The sequence below is a fragment of the Lutjanus erythropterus genome, chromosome 23 (genome assembly GCF_056507025.1).
Source record: "Lutjanus erythropterus isolate fLutEry1 chromosome 23, fLutEry1.hap2, whole genome shotgun sequence".
Taxonomy (NCBI): Eukaryota; Metazoa; Chordata; class Actinopteri; order Lutjaniformes; family Lutjanidae; genus Lutjanus; species Lutjanus erythropterus.
In genome coordinates this window covers 23,790,209-23,808,713 of record NC_139339.1, presented here as the reverse complement: position 1 = coordinate 23,808,713, position 18,505 = coordinate 23,790,209, and the positions used below count along the sequence as shown (strand labels likewise).

Genomic DNA, 18,505 nt, shown 5'->3' with positions numbered 1-18,505 from the left:
ATGTAATTTTTGCCATATTATATCATTTTCATGTTGTTATATCTTTCACATATCTCTTTTCCTGTTATGTATTGTTATGTTATGTATTGTAAAGTCTTTCTGTGTTGTTTTCATCTTGTTACATCTTGTTACATTTTTTGAAGTTGTTTTTGTCTTGCATTAAAACTGAAATAACAAGTATGTTTTGAAAATGTAGAGAGTAGAAAGTACAGATATTTGTGTTAAAATGTGGGGAGGTTAGCCCACTTTAACAACAAGTAAACTAGCCAACCGCTGTCTGTCTATCAGTTTAATTTGTAAGCTAAATCATCAAAATCACTATATTTGGGTGCAGGAAAATATGCATGACACCTTTAAAAAAGCATTAGACAGTGTAATAAAACTAGATGATCTTTATCTTTATTATTATTTATATTATTTTACCATAAGGTTTAAGGTTTTTTCAACCATATTATATGTTGATGTCACTTGTAAGATCTTAATGCTCTTAAATAATCCTAAATACTTAAATGTAACAAGGGAATTGAATACTACAACTCTGTCAAGTATTGATTTAAGTAAGTATTTGTATGTATATTTTGTATTCCACATTAAAAATTAAAGCACTGAATGTATACTAGCAGACAGTTTGAGTTGAATAACCAGGGGATGAGTAACCTTCTGTTTGATAAGGCTTTTTAAAAACTGCCCTTGGTCACATGTGTATCTTTCACCTTTAACTCCAACTCAACCAAACTACAACTCGTCGTCAAACGCTTCCCTGAATCTGATTGGCCAATTTGGAGAGTTGTACTTCCTTCTGTCTTCTGATTGGCTCATTCCGCGCGCTGCTGCCAGCACGGTTGAGCGTCCCGTCAGCGTGTGTTACAAGGAGATTTTACCTGCACAGTTGTGGAAAAATGGCGAGCTGGTGTGTACGAGCTGTGAGACAGAGCTACTCACTTGTAGCTTCACCTGCGTTAATGAGGTAACACAATACTGCTTAAATGTAACCGAGCAGTGGTAGGTTGTTTTGGCTGGAAGAGCAGCTTCTGTCATCTTCGAGAACGGTAGTTAGCCAGCTAGCATGGTTAGCTTTCGTAAACGACCATGGTCCTTAATGTTGACCTTTATGTGAATAATACAGACATAAACTGACTATTGAGACGACTTGTGTGTTTGTTGGTGATATCCTGGCTCACACTTAACTGTTAAGCTTATCCAGTTCATTAGTTTGTGTGTCATTGTTAGCATGTGACTGCTAGAAAGGATGATGACATAACGTGACATATCGTTAATGTAGTTAGTTTAATATGCTACCTTAACGTTCAGGCTGTCTGTTATGTAGGGGTTGGCTATGGATGTGTGTGTGTTTGTTTGTACGATGTATATGTTGTCAGGTATTTAAATTTTATCAGCTGAAGTACGTTTCATAATATGCTGTTCTGAACGCAGAGAATGCCAAACCAAACTTCGTTTGTAATTCTGCTAATTTCATGTTTTCCGTATCGTGAACTACTGAAGATTACATAAATGAATGACCTGTGAATGGAGTTTGGCGTCATGTCTTCACACTCTTCTATCGGCACGAGAGAGATAATGTCATGCATAAGTGTTGTCTTTTCTTTTATGTAGAGAGTGCCAAACTCTATAAATCTCAAAATTTTAGGTGTACTTTATAGTTAACGATTGAATCATAAATAAATGAGTAATCTGTGAATAGGGTTGGTGTCATGTCTCCACGCTACTTTATCGGTTTATCTTGTTGAATGTGCAAACTCCATTCATAAATCTGAGAATTTCATGTTTCCTTCATCGTGAGCGATTGAAGACTAAATAGCGTTAAATGAATAATCTCTGAATGGAGTTTGGCGTAATTTCTCCGCACTCCTCTATCGGCTAGAGAGATGATGAAAATGCCAGATCAAACTCTATTCATGAAGCTGCTAACTTCAGATTCCTTTATGATTAAGTGATAGAAGAATTAAAAAATGAATATTTTGCGAATGGAGTTTGGTGTCATGTCTCCATACTACTCTGACTGTCGCACAGAGAGAGATGACTTGCATTAGTGTGATCTGTTTTTTTGTTTGTTTGTTTTGAAAGTAGGAAATGACTTCATTCATAAATCTGCTAATTTAATGTTTCCTTTATTGTCAGTGAGTTTGTAATCTTTTTGCTCAAAGCATTGTGACATTAAATTGATAATTAGAAAATGGAGTTGGCATCATGTCTCCACACAACTATATTGAGTAAATTGTTAATGACTTGTGCTAGTATGATTTGTCTGTTCCTAAATTTAGAGAGCACCAAACCAAACTCCCTTCGTATATGTGATAATTTTACATGTCCTTTATTGTTAGTAAGTGGCTAAAGCTTTGTAACATTAAATGAATAATCTGTGAATGGAGTTTGATTTCATGTCTCCACACCCTTGTTCTGGCTAGAAAGAGATAATGCCCTGCGTTGATGTGAGTTGTCTTTTTTTCCTTTGTGTAAAGAAGGCCAAACCAAATGGCATTAATAAATCTAATTTTATGTTTCTTTTATCATTACTGAGTATGTGCTCTTTGCCCATGCTTCATGACATTAAATGAATGATCTGTGAATGGAGTTTGGCATCATGTCTCCACACTACTCAATTGGCTAGAGAGATGATGACATTGTGAAGTAGGTTTTTCTGCTGCTCAGAATGCTTCTAACAAAATTACTCTTGTAATTAAGCTGTATATTATATGTAAGTGGGTGTTAATCACTGAATGACATAAAGGCTAGTTGTATAACACTCTTAGTAAGTACTACTGGCAGTTGTACTGTTGGCAGCAGGGCAAATTAAGCTGTCTGATACCATCAATTAGCATGTCTGGACAAAGAACCAGAATATCCTGACCTCTGGAGAAGAAGTAAAATAATATGTACAGTAGTCACAGATGGGGTCATACCTACAGAGGCTAATCAGTTGATAACATAACAAAATTAAGTCAGGCAAGTGAGCGGGCAGCCAGCAACACTCAACAAATGACCTGTTATTATCTGTGTGCTTCCCATCCAGAGCGTCTCCACGTTTGTTATGTACTGCCACCCAGCAGAAGAATGGCCACGGGTCAGAGGAGGAGGCAGAGAAGCCGGAGCAGAGCGCAGCAGAGAAAGCCCTGATGGAGGAGAAGGGCCAGCTTGAGGGGCAACTCAAAGACATGACAGTAAGTCTGCAGACAGGGTCACTCACCCGGTCAGTAGAGATGAGCAGGTAACTGCATGGTATGATGTTAAACTTACGGTGGCAATAGTCTGAAGAATTTATCACACATAGAAAGTAGGGGTGTATGATATTAGATTTTTGCAGATATTTTCCAGCTCATTTTGGCCCACTGCTGATACAGATCTTTCTCCCACATAGTTAAAGAGACCATCAAGTCTTGTGTAGTGGATTTAAGCGTCAGTCTTATCGTCCTGTCATATTGCTAAAAATGTTCATTTCAGGTCGATAACGATATTTCATTGTAAAGTGTTTATCATACAACACTAATGGCATGCCAATAGGACTGTGCATCCCCCCAAAAATCATCTTCCTTACCTTTATGAAGTGACAATCCTATCAACAATCACTAACTTTTAAGGTGGACTAATAAGCCTGTGGTGACCGTGCTCATTTCACTGAAGCATAAGCTTCCTGTGCATCGTAGCTGCCTCGTCCATCCTGCATGTTCCAGTGTTCCATAGTTATCAGTGTCACCTTTACAGAAGTAGTCAAGAGACATGATAACTGCAGTTTGCTGCACAGGGCTTCACTGCTTAATGTTGATACGACTGTTTTTCAGCCGTGGTTTACTGTTTCTACCATCTTTTCAGGAAAAGTACAAGCGGGCCTTAGCAGACACAGAGAACCTCAGGACGAGGAGTCAGAAGATGATAGAAGATGCTAAATTATACGGTAATGACCAGTTTTCCACATTTCAACAGGGTCCAACACATAACATAAAGTTTATAATGGAGAGATCCTGGAGACAGTCATCTCTGTGGCCTTGATCCAAAATCCTGCAGTTGTATGTTCCGATCACTAGATGTCACCAAAAGGCAACTTTAGCCTATCGACTAAATTGTCCTTTTATAGTACTTAAGCATTTTGTGTAGTTCCCTTAAAATTTATATTGGCATTATAATGCATCATACTTTTATTTTTCTGACATGACATTTTTACATATATTTGTTATTAGACATAAGCTTCAGTGTGTTCAAACATTGAAATTTGTGGGAGTTAAATGTATCCATTGAGAAAAGCACAAAGCAAATGTAACATGGTGTGGTGCAAATTTTCACCCGTAGATAAAGATAAAGCAAAATTCTCTATTTGTGACAGCAACAACACAAGAAACAACAGACCCTTCAGATTATAAGGAGGCTGAACAAAACAAGAAGATAATGATCTGTTTTATCATTTCATCATAGTTAATCTGTAAAATATAATAAATATTATTTTAATTATACTCATATTTGCCTTTGTAATAGATTTCTTAATAAAGGCCTGTATGTGTCATGTGATTTTCTAACCTTTTCCCCCCCAAAATGTTGAAAAAGTACTTACCCATTTAAAAATATATATCAGCATTGGTATTGGTAAAATTGTGAGGAAAAAATATATCTAATATATCTATCATATTAAAGTTTGATATCATCCGTCACTTCTTTAAACCCACTGACTCAATAAAATTGTGGGAAATTAAAGGCCATAACAGTTAATGAGCTATAAAATTGCAATTGTCACTTGTGGCCTCCCTTCAGCAGTCATCATTGTTAAGGGTGTCACAATTTTAATAAGAAGAAGATTAAGAATAAGAAAGAAACAATACTTCAAAGACATTGCAGAGTAGCTCGCCGGCTGTTAGATCACACAGGATACCACACAGACTATCTTTTTCAGACGTGGCAAAAGTTCATACATTCTGTACTGAAGTAGTGGTACAGGTACTTGTTTTAAAAGTAGAAGTACGGCTTCAACTTCAGTCTCTGAAATGTACTCAAAGTATAAAAGTAAAAAGTCGTCCTCTGAAGGACATTTCTGCTGACTGTTGTTGGGTTATTGTTCATTTAAGCTGAAATCGGTCCAGATGTCGGGACACTAACACACAATTATACATAATCAGTAATTCCCTTCAAATGCATTTAAGCTATAAAATCAAACCATAAGGCAGTAAAAGTAAAAAAGTTCTCAGAAAAATAAATACTCAAGTAAAGAACAGATACCTGAAAAATCTACTTAGGTACAATAACAAAGTATTTGTACTTAGTTACTTCCCTCCTCTGATCTTTTAAAAGAAGAATCTGAAAATGTAAATGACTGTTGTCAAGGGAATTAAACCAATGATATGTTGATCTTTACACATCAAAACTCTGTAGTCTAACAATGGCATAGTAATCAATGCTAAAACAGTTTAAACTGAAAACTTGAATCGTGACCTGAGAGACTGCAAGTCAGTAGAATCGTGGATTTTGAGAATTGTGACACTCGTAATAAATTATAGTGGGTTAGAGTTACCCTAGAAGAACTTACAACCTAATTACACCTGATATTAAAAAGTGATCTATATCCTTATACATTATCCATACTGTTATACAGATTGTTTACACCTACTTAAGATCTGAACACAATACAGGCTAGACTGCTTCCATATGTGGTCAGGTACATCTGATCACTTTCAGATCACACAGCATTTACACCATGGATTAACTTGCATTTTGACATGTATCTGGGTAATATATCCAGATACAGAGTAGAACCTGAATGACTTGACAGTATAGATGCAGAACATTTATGATACAAAGTCAGAGTTTTAAAGCATGCAGGATAATGTTCTAACTTCCTTCCATCTCCAGGGATCCAGGGCTTCTGCAAAGACCTGCTGGAGGTGGCCGACATCTTGGAGAAGGCCACGGAGAGCGTGCCCAAGGAGGAAGTGACGACCCAGAACCCCCACCTGAAGAACCTGTACGATGGCCTGGTGATGACCGAGGTCCAGATCCAGAAGGTGTTCACCAAGCACGGCCTGGTCAAGCTCAACCCCGATGGCCAGAAGTTCGACCCTTATGAGCACGAGGCCCTATTCCACGCTCCTGTGGAGGGCAAGGAGTCCGGCAGCGTCGCCGTAGTAACCAAAGTGGGCTACAAGCTCCACGGCCGCACCCTTAGGCCGGCATTGGTGGGCGTGGCCAAATGATGTTATAACTGTGACAAAGTGGGATTAGTTTTGTTGCCTGGGCGATGGATGAGCTCAGGTACAGAAGACTGGTCGAGGCACCCTGCCACCCTTTTTCCACAAGTCTGTCCTCACATTACCCCCCATCCCACCCTAAGGTGCCTCAAAGAGATGGGAACCCAACTGAACTGAACTTTGTATCTGGACAGAATCCACCAGTTTTTAAACAGATACACAACACTTTGTCTGGCACAGGACAGTCTTTACAGTACCACTCATCAGTCATGTCATGTGAGGTTGTTAATTTAAAAAATCTCACCAGATCACAGGAGAAGACTTTCATTGTTTAACTGGAAGAGAATCAGGTGAAATATGATGAAGTTTAATTGATGATCATAAACCCCTTGGTAAAACTTTATTGTAACAATTTTGATGACATAAACATTTAGAAGCGTTTATGTTCACAACCGTTGTCAATTGTTTTAGATGTCTTAGTTGTATCAACTTGACCTTATTATACGTTTGCCCAGACCAGGTCATGCAGAGAGCAAGCTGACTCTGGCCAGACTTGGATGTCTCGGTGAACACGGCTGCCAAACACATCCTCTGAGACTGAAAGTGGGGAATACAGTACCAGGGTGGTTTTTTTACCTGGTTTGGCTCCTGGCACCGCAGGGCTGAGTCAGCTAATTAGGTCGCTAGCTCCATGGCTAATTGACCTAAGTAGCTAACAGCAGCTACATTTCAGCAGACAGCCGTTAGTCTACTTTAACAACAAGAAAACTAGCTAACTGCTATCCGTCCATCAGATAATTCTAAGCTAAATCACTTGGTACTGTACTCTGTTGTCAAACTGGCCTCATAACATTTAATGACATCTTTATGACAAGTCTAAATGGTTCCACTATACTTGAGGTTGGAAGAAAAATTCATGATACACTTGTCTCATAATGAAATGCCAAAACCAATCACATATGACAGTATAATGTCATGTTAAAACATAAAGCTAATCAGTGTCTTTAAGTCTGATAATGTCAAGTAGTCAAGACAAAGACATTGACAGGTTATGCTGTCCTGGTTAATGTCAAGTTGTCATAACAGAGACATCTTAAACAATGTCAACTTTACATATAAAAAGCCTTCTTCATGTTCATGACATGGTTATGACAGTCTTATGACCTCCCCTTTAAATAAAGTGTAATCAACCCCTTTAGTCTGGAGACTTTTTTGGGGATTAACTACAATGTAAAATCCATCCACAAGCTGAGTGCTGTTGGTATCATTCCGGACTTTTCGTTAAAGCCCTCATAATGTTGAACTTGACTCTTCAGTTTTTTTGTTTGTGAGTGTAAAATTCATTTCAATTCTTCATTCGTGAATAAAGTAACAGTAAAAGTACTTAAGGATCTGAAGAAAGGTTTGAGATGTTACTTTGTACTGAGGTGAGCTTCCCGTTCCAAAGCCTTTATGGTCAAAACATTTTTTAGCTAGTTAACTCGGATGTCATCAGGCCCCGGTCAGCAGGCTTTGGTCGCTGTAACGTCTCTAAGCCGTGATTTGGCTCAGTAGTGCTGGGCAGTGATGTAACAGCGTTACCTGTAAACCATTAGAATAATAATGTATATGGACCATTGTCCAAACTGTCACAGCATCAGAATAAACTGGTCAACTTTGAAAAAAACATCATCGACTTAGTGTTTTGTCTTTGAACACAATAAGACCTTATGAAGGATAAACCTAGTATTGTTTTAAATTTGACCATATACATTTAAGCATAGTTGAGCTAAAAAGTCATAATTATGAAGTAAAAAGTCTAAATGAGTCATAATTATGAGATGAACAAAAACATAATTATGAGATTAAAAAATCTGACCCTCATTACTGACTTTATATATTTTTTGACTATATCATCGACTTTTTGCCTACTAATTAAGACTTACCTCAAACTTTTTGACTTTTTAATCTCAGAATTATAACTGTTTCTCATAATTTTGACTTTTTTGAAAAATCTCAATAATTATGAGTTTTTCCTCATGAATTTTTATCTTATTGCCATGGGGATATTTTTTTTTGATTGGCATCAATTGACTTCCATACGTATCGCACCTTTAAAATGCATTTAAATTTCAAACATATCTACTTTTATTTTTCTCCAGACATTAAATTTTGATTACAATGCTTGTTTTTCATCATTTGAATATATCCCTATTACCCATGATGATAACTTTAAATGTTAAATATCGTAAAATTCTAGTTCTAACATTGTAGCCTCATCAATATGCTGCTCTCGTGTAGCTCTTCAGCCTTCAGTTGCAGCTCAGGAAACAAGCCCTCTCTGTCACTCACATTTTGTCTTTTTGACAGGGTTCATTTTTCCTCAAAGATTCACCTGTACTCCAGTGATTAAAGAGCAAACAGGACTCTTTAGAATTATAAAGTATTTGCACTTTTAATACATGTCCATACACACCTTGTCATGTGCAACAACAACAGGACAACAAAACAGCTCAGTGACAAGATTAAAGACAGCTCAACAGCATGCCATCACTATACCCAAGGCCTCAGAAAATGCTTCTCTGTGATCCAAAATCTGTTTTTTTATTATTACAAAAACTATAAACATTTCCATGACACAAAATACTGTACATTTCACAGGTCAGTAATTATAGTTTCTTTTTCCCATTTATCTTACAAAAGTATTTACATGGTCACTTAAAGTAAGCAAACCCCCCCCTTACAAAAAAAATATTCCCCCACTCAGGGACAAAAAATCAAATCGCCATATTTTCCATTGAGACATTTACACCGAAACAGACCATTCTGGAACAATTTGGAACATTTGGTTGCACATGCAGAACGATGCAAAATCTGGGGAAAAAACAAAATCTATAAGCTAATAAATGAATAAACAAAAGGGGACATTCAAACAAAGAAGCGCCATCAAATTCAACTGACAGTTTTAGGTCATTGCTGTTTGGTTTACAGGCGTCCTCTTTCTAGAACATTATTCCAACACCAATGCAATGCTCATACTTCCCCCTCAGCTTCCATAAAAAATGCCCAGCCCGCTGTTTGAGCAGCATCTTCATTAAATAGTACAAGTAGCTCTGATCAGAACACGTTAAAAGGGATAATATGCAGCAGCAAAAGTCTTAACTCCTTGATCCCACCGTGCATCTGGGATATGGTTTCGAGCTTCATACCCTGCCAGGAGCAGTGTGCCAGCCCTATTTTGTTTGCTTGGGTCATTTTTTCTTGCTTTTTATGTATTCGCGACAATTCTATGTACTGTAGGTGACCCAATACAAGTGATGTGAATCTTCCACACATACTTTAGGTCAGTAGTTGAGTTTTGTTTGGATTTTAATAATTCTGATAACGAATTTGAGTCATTTTTTAAGGGAAAAAAGCTCTGAATTTTCAGATTCCAGCTTCTACAAAGCTCTATGACAGTAAACTGAATATCTTTGGGACATTTCAGGACCTCATCTTGGACTTTGGGAAACATTTTTCACCATTTTATGGACCAAAAAACTAATTGCTCAATCAAAAGAAAAATCAACAGATTAATCGACAATTGACCATTAGTTGCAGCCCTAGTACATGGTTTAATTTGAAACTGGCGAAAATTACATTTCTGAAGGAAACGATGAGCAGAATTGAAATTAAAATTTCTTCATGCTAATTTGGAATAAATAAATACATAAATATTTACCACTAATGGCTTGATTCCATTGGGCACGGCTGCGTCATGTTATGGCTGCACACACCGGAGCTGATCACAGCTATTCTACACAGTCCTTGTGAGCGCGTCCATGAAGCAGCTCTCCACTCTACTCAGTGGAGAATACGCACACAGCATATTTTTGATGGATGCTGAGTCAAGCTACATGGAGCAGATATAGCGGACACAAAGTCAGACAGAAACTACATAGAGAATCCAGTCAATTTTCATAATAAAAGACCCCGTGCAGACTCACGATAATAAAAACAAAAAACCCTACTTGGCCATGTACCCTACGTACCCCGGTGTAAGTAAACAGCAAGAAGAAATGACAAAAACAACACAATCTGAGTCAGACAGGTAAACACTGCAGGTGGGGCATGAAGCAGTGTAGAGAACAAATCAGAACTGCGTTGCAAATTCGACATGTACAGTGGAATCAAGGAGTTAGGCCTGGAGTCAAGTAACAGGTTAGGTTCTCATCATTAAAAAGATAAGACTGTCATTACTAGATATTTTTTTTATTATCAACAAATCCCATTAAGAAAAAGTTTGTCCACTTCTTAATACAATCCACCTTCCCTTCTCTATGTCTATCACTCAGCTTCAAGCCAATTGGTCAGAAATTGTGTATTTGCTGGGGACTATTTTCAGCTGCGGATTAATACACATTTGGTGTGCTAGTGAGTGTCAAAATAAACTCCAAGCCAGACAGTGCTTGTTAGATAAATCAATTCATTGTTGGTTTTGGTCTTTTTGTGGGATTTGTAACAATAAGAGAGATTTAGAATAAACCAGGTGTCCTTTTGAGGCCACTGATCGTGTTTGACTACAATGATGAGATAAAAAGATTCAGAACCTCACGTTCTACAACAGAGGCCGTTCCTTTTCGATGACCACAAAAAACGCAAAGCTCCACTTGTACAGCAAAGCCTTCTGTACCACTACAGAATTAATGCCCCTCATTACTCGCATTTCACCCCAAGAAGAACAATTATCCAAAAGAGCCAAAGAATATGAATCAAGCACATATTCCAGCTTATGCAGCATCCACACATTCACACGCTTCTCTTCTCTTTGATTTTAGAGCTCCTGCTCCCGCTGTGAAATGACAGCCGATTCAATAACTTCATTTACATTTAAATAGCACAATGGCCACCGCTCAGCTCAGCTTAAAGGAAAAAAAGAAATAAGGAAAAAAAAAGGGCAGGAAAATGAGAATGAGTCACCAGTGCTGCTCTTATGCTTCTGCCTTTAAGAAAAAGTGAAACTAGCTGTGGAAAAACTAATAACAGTCTGCAGGTGACACCGGGTTTGACAGAGAAGCTGTGGTCAACCACAAGCCTGTTGTTTGGTGTCAGGACTGTGGAAACTCATGAATATAACAAGGAAGAACGCTGCCATCCAAGTGCAAAACATAAAACCATGTAATATTAGTTCAGTCAAATTTCTCCTTTCCTGTTTCCTGCTATGTGCTAGGCTCGTCTATGTTGAAAGCTACATTCTGAAGATGGTTAAAAAAAGATGTTGCTGGGAGACCTCTTAAAGCAACATATATATAGTTAAATCTCAAATTAGCTAATATTAGCAAAAAGCTAGCTGACTAGCAAGCTAATCTACGTCATTCCTTTGCTTGTTAGTTAGCTAGCATTTTGCTCAGTAGCAAAATCTAAGTAGTATCTAAACTTCTCCAGCCAAACAATATCTGCATTCCATCCTTTTGGTACTCGGATCTAGAAAAAATGACTATTTGCAACAGGCTCGTTGGATTGTTGATTATTTAGCATGAATAGAGAAATACTTGTGATCTGTAGCCAAGTATTCAGGGGCTTTAAAGGACCGATGTGTAGGATTCAGTGACATCTAGTGCTGAGGTTGCAGATGGCAACCAAATTAATACCACTCAACTCACCCTCCCTTTCCAAGCCTGTAGCAGAGCCAACATTGGCGAAGAAACTCTTGGAATATGTAAAAGACCGTATCTACAGCCAGTGTTTGGTTTCTCCATCCTGGGGTACCATAGAAACATGACAGCATCCATGGCCCCTCTCTGTCGACAACAACGGCTCATTTTAAGGTAAACAAAACACAACAAATTCCCAAAACTTATGAGTTAAGTTTTTTCCCCCCAACATAAAAAACATAACCTGAATGAATATTTTTTGCTAAGAACCCTTTAACCTTTTTGTTTTGTTTTGTTTTTTGCCAAAATGTGACCATCAAATTTTCTGAGTGGTTACAGTGTTACAGTTGCATAAATTTGTCAGGGCCTTCTGGTGGACAGACTATGTAATGGCAACAATGTTTATAATTCATCTCTTAACTTATTCTTTGGCATTTCTGTACTGACATTTCTTACTACTTGGTGGCTATATTTGCTAATACTGATATATCCACAATAAGCTAACATCAGAAGATATATGGGTACGGGTCATTACCCGTAACCTACATCTGTCAAACTCACAAATCATGGATACAACTTGTGCTCAAGCAGCAACAAGTGCTCATTCCAGAGAAAACTAGACAATGGTCCAACCCTCCTGCTTCTCCTTTTCCTTCTCTTGTAGACAGTAAAAAAGCAGGAAAAAATAGTCCAAGAATTGAGAGTGTACCCAAGTTGCACACAACAATTTCTAGAAAATTAAAGTCTTAAAATGTTCAAAGCTTTTAAATCAAATCCTGAAAAACAACTTGTCTGTGTCACCCATCAGTGCCATGCTGTCGTACACTCACCCCAAAAATTACACCTCATATTTCCCCATCATTTAAACATGAAAATTTGCCCCATCACTGCTTAGGTTCAAAATAGTCTGGATGCACTGATCAGTGTCAGCTGATATTCACCTTGTTGATTGCAATGGGCCAGTCTGCAAATCAGATTACATTAACCGATGGCATCTGTTGTGTCGCATCAACTTGTGCTCACTATATGCTGTGTTGGTTATTTCAGACTTGGACAACAGTAGCTAACATACCTGCTGCTGTTTTGGAGGAGGAGCCACTGGCTGGACACAACTCTGGTATGATGTAAGAGGACCACAGGTAGGGCTGTGACAGTATTGATTTATGCCTTACCATGGTGAAAAGGCAACATAGTGTAGCAGGATGGCGGTTTAGAGGGATAAATCCAACACTAAATGTCTTAGCATGCCGTTAGCTGTCCACTGACAATCCCCTGATGTCTTGAGTTGAGTCTGTCAACTAATCAGAGGCTGTATTCTTGACTTCCTGACTTGTCGTGTATGGCAGCACTGATCCATAGGTGTATTAAGAGATACATGCGCTGATCTGAATCGCAGTGTGAGATTGACCTTTCAAAATAAAATCTGCTGCGATGACGGTCATGTGCTCAACCCCACCGTAGCCATGACGTGACCGCAACAGGTGCCAGATGTTTTATGATGAAGATTTCTTGGTATCCATGGCACAAAAGATTGAATAAATAACAACAAAGACAAAATAAGCATCCACAAAAAACATCAGCTATCAGCCAAATTGTTATTTTAAACATCAGTATTAGCTAGGGCTGAGTATCTTTACTCAATTCCTTAAAGGTACTACTCAATTACTTAAAGGTACGATACCTGCATTCAATCCTTTTGGTACGCAGAAGTAGAAGAAATGACAACACGGCTTTGCTCGCAGCCAATCACCACAAGGGTTCTTAACAAAGAAAAACTTTCACCAAAGTGAAGTACTCCACTGGTATCAGCATAACTTTATGGGTACTTTTACTGTAATTTTTTAAAACGATATCCAGCCCTTGTATCAGCCCAGAATTTCACCAGTGCATCCCTACAAAATAGTATTTCTCCATAGACATCTCCAACAAGCCTGTTTCGATAACACTAAAATATCTCCGTGACTACGTTAGCATTGTAGTTCTCATCCTGTAGTAACAATATGGACACAAAGTACTTTGAACCCACAGTTGTTTTTCACCCGTGTCCCATTCCAAATGTAAAAATATAGGCTTATTTTGTTCTTAGCCTTGGTATTAAAATATATGGTTTTCCAATGGGGCGTCCTCTTTCTTTGCAATTTACATATTCACAAGATCACCTTTGAAAAGATGGTGAAAGCCAGTAGTTTTGTCCTTTTAGGAACTCAGCTATCAGCGATCTTCAAGTTACTTCTTCTTGACCATGATGGACCGCTAAGAGGCGTCTCGGGATATCCAGCCACTTTCTGTGAGGAAGGTCAGAATGCGCTTCTTAAGGACCTTGTCAAGGTAGCTGGGCAGCCGGCTCTTGGCCGGGATGCCTTGCCGTTTCTGCAGGTGATCTTTGATGATGATGGTTTTGACAGTCAGGTAGCGCGCCGGGCTCAGGTTCAGAGAGTTACAGAGAACCTTCTCCCTGTCCGACAGCAGCTCAAAGCCTGTCAGATTCTCGATGGCGGCAAACTCGCCGTCTTTGCCCTCTTCTTTGATCCCACCACCGACCCCCAATCCTCCAGCGACGCCTCCTCCACCTCCAGCCCCACTCCCGAGTCCCATACCAGAGCCAAGCCCACCCCCTCCTCCGCTGCCTCGTTTGGAGGTGACCACGCTCTTGTTCTCCTTGCGCTTCTCCCGTTTGTGGCGTGCTGCTTCATATTCAGCGGACTCTTCCAGACGGGTGATGCCATTGCGGCGGTAGCGCTGCAGCTCACGCACCTTGGCTCTCAGCACACGCTCTTTATGCATGTTCTCGAAGAAGTCTTCAAACTCACGATGAGCCATGAACTGGCAGAGCCCCCGCAGCCTCACCCGCTGCTCCTTCTCCTCCTTGGTGATCTTTCTTTTGGGTGTACTTGGAACAGGGCCCGATCCTGCTGCTGCCGTGGAACCTGATCCAGCAGTGCCGCCGCCAGCTCCTGCCCCGCCCACACCACCAGCTGTGCCGATGACTCCCAGCGCTCCTGGTTTCTCCTTCTCCTTGTCTTTCTTGTCTCTGCCCAGGAACACAGGCACCAGGTTGTAGTCACGGGCGATGTTCTTGCGTCGCTGGCGTTCCCGGAGCTTGCGCACATACATGTCCACGTGAGCACGTTTCATTTCAATTTCCACGTCCTCGTCGTCGTAGTTCACAGACAGTCCACTGATAAGCTTCTCTGCGTCCTGGTCATATTCAATCTCATAGTCGTCACGTAGAGGCATGTAGCCAAGCTGCTGCTGCTCAGCCAGGCTGATATCCAGAGGGGGGAGCGGTGTGGTGAGGCTGGGCGACAGGGGCCCCCCACTCGGGCAGGTGTGGTCCGTCACCCGATTGGGAATGCTGTCAGGAATGCATGCCTTACCCAGGTTTCCGTGGATGTACATGGTGACATAGTGTTCCATGACTTCCTGAGGAGATCGGGACGCTCCGACATGGGTGGCCATGTCCTCCTGAAAAGCAACACAAACACAAAGTTCTTATTCATGAGCACAAAGGAGGACATACAACAGTATGCTTGCTGCTCATTAAGTTTACCAGCGGAGTTGGGCGACAGGACAATAAATCAGCTGTCAGCGATTGGCCATAGGTTGTCTTGTGGGGCTGATTTTTGTCATTTTATTTTGCTAATTTAATGCTGAATGGGGGAGAGACACTGCTCAGCCACTGACTCCCAAACAGCCGCACAGTGCACACCCACTGAGTCCCACAACAAGTCAAAGGGAAAAACCCTGTGTAGCCTGAAAATTTTCACATTTAACACGGTGCATTATGGATTTATTTAGACCAGATCAGATTTGGTGATTGTTGGAACCGTGGAAAGACGAGCCAAGTTTTACTATGGTTTTCTTTCAAGTCTGAATGAAATGTGTTTCACAATGAGCTGATGAGGCAGGTAAGCTCATCTTAGTTAAATTAGGAAGACAAACTTGAATTCAGAAAATGTACAGTTGCATTTTACACCCATGTTGAAAACTGGTCAAATAATATTTCTGTTCTTGATCAGACTTTAGACCAGAGTAGTGCTGAAATGAACAATCAATTAGCCAATCAAGATAAAACTGACAGCATTTTTGTTCATCAATATTGAAGTCATTTACGCAAACACACTTCATCCGCAAAGTCTACACATTTTTCCTCTGCTCCAACTATCACCAGCTCTGGTTTGAATGAAGTGTCCTTTATAATGAGAAAATTACTGTCTGTGAGTGGAGTTTTGTGCCCTTACTAGCTGTTTCTGGTAAAACAAACTCATCTTACTCCTTAAAAAACATGGCGTAGGGATCCTTTTACATAATATTGTCAAATTCTTAGAGTGACAATCTGAGCCTGTGTGCCATTGCCCATAAGGATTGCATTGCAGACTGTTTCATGGCAACAGTGGTTTTGCTAAATACTGGACCAATTTTTTAAAAAATGCTGTCCCCATTAATTTCTTAGACACAAAACATGGTGCAATAGTTACCCTCTAATATCTTTGTAAATTTATTGTTTTTTAATGGACTGTTGCTCTGGGAAAGCATGATGAACATTTTACACAATTTTAGTTAACATTTTATTTTAATGGTTTGTAATTTCCATGTACACTTCCAGGAAAGAACGGTGTAATTTAATACTAAGAGTAGGGAAAATAGTATAGTTAACTAAATGATGACTTAAAGTTAACTTGGATTTAGATGGTGCTATTCTTTCAAGAAAATGTTTTACCAATAATTTGTGCCAAATTGCAGTTGATTTTTTGCAGTAAGTTTCAAAGGAAATCTTATTTTAATTACAGACCTGTAAAATAAAGCATCTCCCTACCCACAGTAATGATGTGTGGACTAAAACAATTATTGAATTCGTTAGAAAAATAACTAGAAAATAACAGATTCAGTAATAATTAAAATAAATGTTTGTTGCAACGCTAAACCACTCTAAAAATTATGAAACAGTAACCTTGTTTTCACAAAGCTTACATTAGTTGAGGACTGGGCAATATAGTAATATATCGATATTGTGATATTATATTAGATGTATTAGATTTTGGATATTGTCATTTTGGTGATATGGCATAAGTGTTGTCTTTTCCCGGGTTTAAAAGCTGCATTACAGTAAAGTGATCTTTATCCACTTAGTCATTATTATATCCACATTACCCCTGATTATTTATGTAAAATATCACTGTATTTATATTTTGGGAGAGCACCAATAGTCATTACTATAATGCTGATAGAGGCATTTGGTCAAAACTTTTGTTTGATTTTGTCCATATTGCCCACCTTTAATATACAGCAATGCATCATATTCTATAAGATCGTACTATTTTTGAATTATTTACAAAATGTGATGTCAGAGAAAATGTGAATATCAACATATATACCTTCTCACCTATCATATTTATTTAAAATCCATACCATACAACTTTAAAAGGATAGTTCACCCAAAATTCAACCATTTTCTATTAACGCTCATGCCGTCAGGTTTAGTCCTGTAGTCCACAAAACGCTGCTGGAGTTTCACAGGAAAACTGAAAACTGGTCACCAATGACTTCCATTGGTTGTGAAACTCCAGCAGTGTTGTGTGGACTAAAAAACTAAACCTCCGATCGAGATGAGTGTGAGTAGACCATGACTGAATTTTCATTTTTAAGTGAACTATCCCTTTAAGGTTGCCAACAATAAAATATACATTACTTATAATATTGCACCAAAGCTGTGGGGAAAAAAAGTGTTCACACAAGACCTCAGTTCAGTTCAGTTCAGTCGCTGTCCTGACTAGAGTTTGCAGCACAAAACACAGACAGTGTTAAGTGACTTTTCTGTACCAGCAGTATATTTAAAAAATGACTAGCCTAAATATCCTACTTTGCGTGTTTGGGACTTTTTTCTTTTTGCTCGGTAGTGAAAGAGGTAATATTTAATGCTAACATTGTATCAAAGCTGAAAATTCTGGTATTGTGACAGCTCTCGTCGGTGTAGTTGTATTTTTGTGTCGCAATCGTAAGATCCTATTCTCAATGCAACAAAGTATTAACGCCTTATTGTGCTTTTGATATAGAAAAAAAGCGTTGTGTTATAAGTTGCAGAGTTTATATCCCGCTCGTATTTAACGTGAACAGTCAGTCGTTCAACTTTTACGAAAGGACGAAGAGAAAATGACTGACACAAAGGTCACCCGAACATTATCATTACCAGCTAACTTTTGCTGTTGATATTTTCTACGCAATTTTAAGAGAACTCTTTTAAGCGTAAGTGGCGTATTTTGGAGATGAAGTAACTTAAAAAGTACCCAGTTTCCAAATCCATATTGCTCGATAGCATCGAGCAGCGACTGCTCTTCCCTGCTGGTCCATCCTCCCTCTGCCTCGGGACCCCAGAGAGAGAAGCGCCCGCCGTCGACTTGCTGGTAGCCGTGCCATCTCCGGTGGTTCCCGATTTCTGCCCCCGCCGAGAAACACTCCGGACACAGCTCGATATCGGTGCAGTCGGTGCAGCGGAGCCGCAGGTTCGTAACGTCTGCGAGGCAGTTCACGCAGTACTTCTTCCCCAGGTCGGCCATGTTGCCTGGCTCCTGCTTCTTGTTGTTGGAGGCAGAACTACGCGCCTGCGCACTGCGAGCCTCCCCGCGCGACCTACTCACATCCTGCTGGTTAATATTAATGAGCAAGGGTCAGGCCGCGCGTGATTGGCTCCCGAGCCAGTTTCCAGGACAA

The 18,505-nt window shown here is 39.4% G+C and overlaps 2 protein-coding genes across 2 annotated transcripts; one reads left to right on the top strand and one right to left on the bottom strand.

The window, feature by feature from the left end:
* The first annotated feature begins 807 nt into the window (after positions 1–807).
* Positions 808–7,488, top strand: grpel1 (GrpE-like 1, mitochondrial). Its single transcript, XM_084712686.1, has 4 exons — positions 808–967; positions 3,032–3,179; positions 3,829–3,910; positions 5,851–7,488. Exons 1-4 carry the CDS (start codon positions 900–902, stop codon positions 6,189–6,191), a joined length of 639 nt encoding a protein of 212 aa, XP_084568812.1. The 5' UTR covers positions 808–899; the 3' UTR covers positions 6,192–7,488.
* Positions 7,489–13,212: 5,724 nt separating this feature from the next.
* Positions 13,213–18,502, bottom strand: tada2b (transcriptional adaptor 2B). The gene is made up of 2 exons (XM_084712543.1): positions 18,082–18,502; positions 13,213–15,262 (listed from the first exon to the last, which is right to left on the bottom strand). The coding sequence occupies exons 1-2, from the start codon at positions 18,349–18,351 to the stop codon at positions 14,051–14,053; spliced, it is 1,482 nt and encodes a 493-aa protein (XP_084568669.1). The 5' UTR covers positions 18,352–18,502; the 3' UTR covers positions 13,213–14,050.
* Positions 18,503–18,505: the final 3 nt, after the last annotated feature.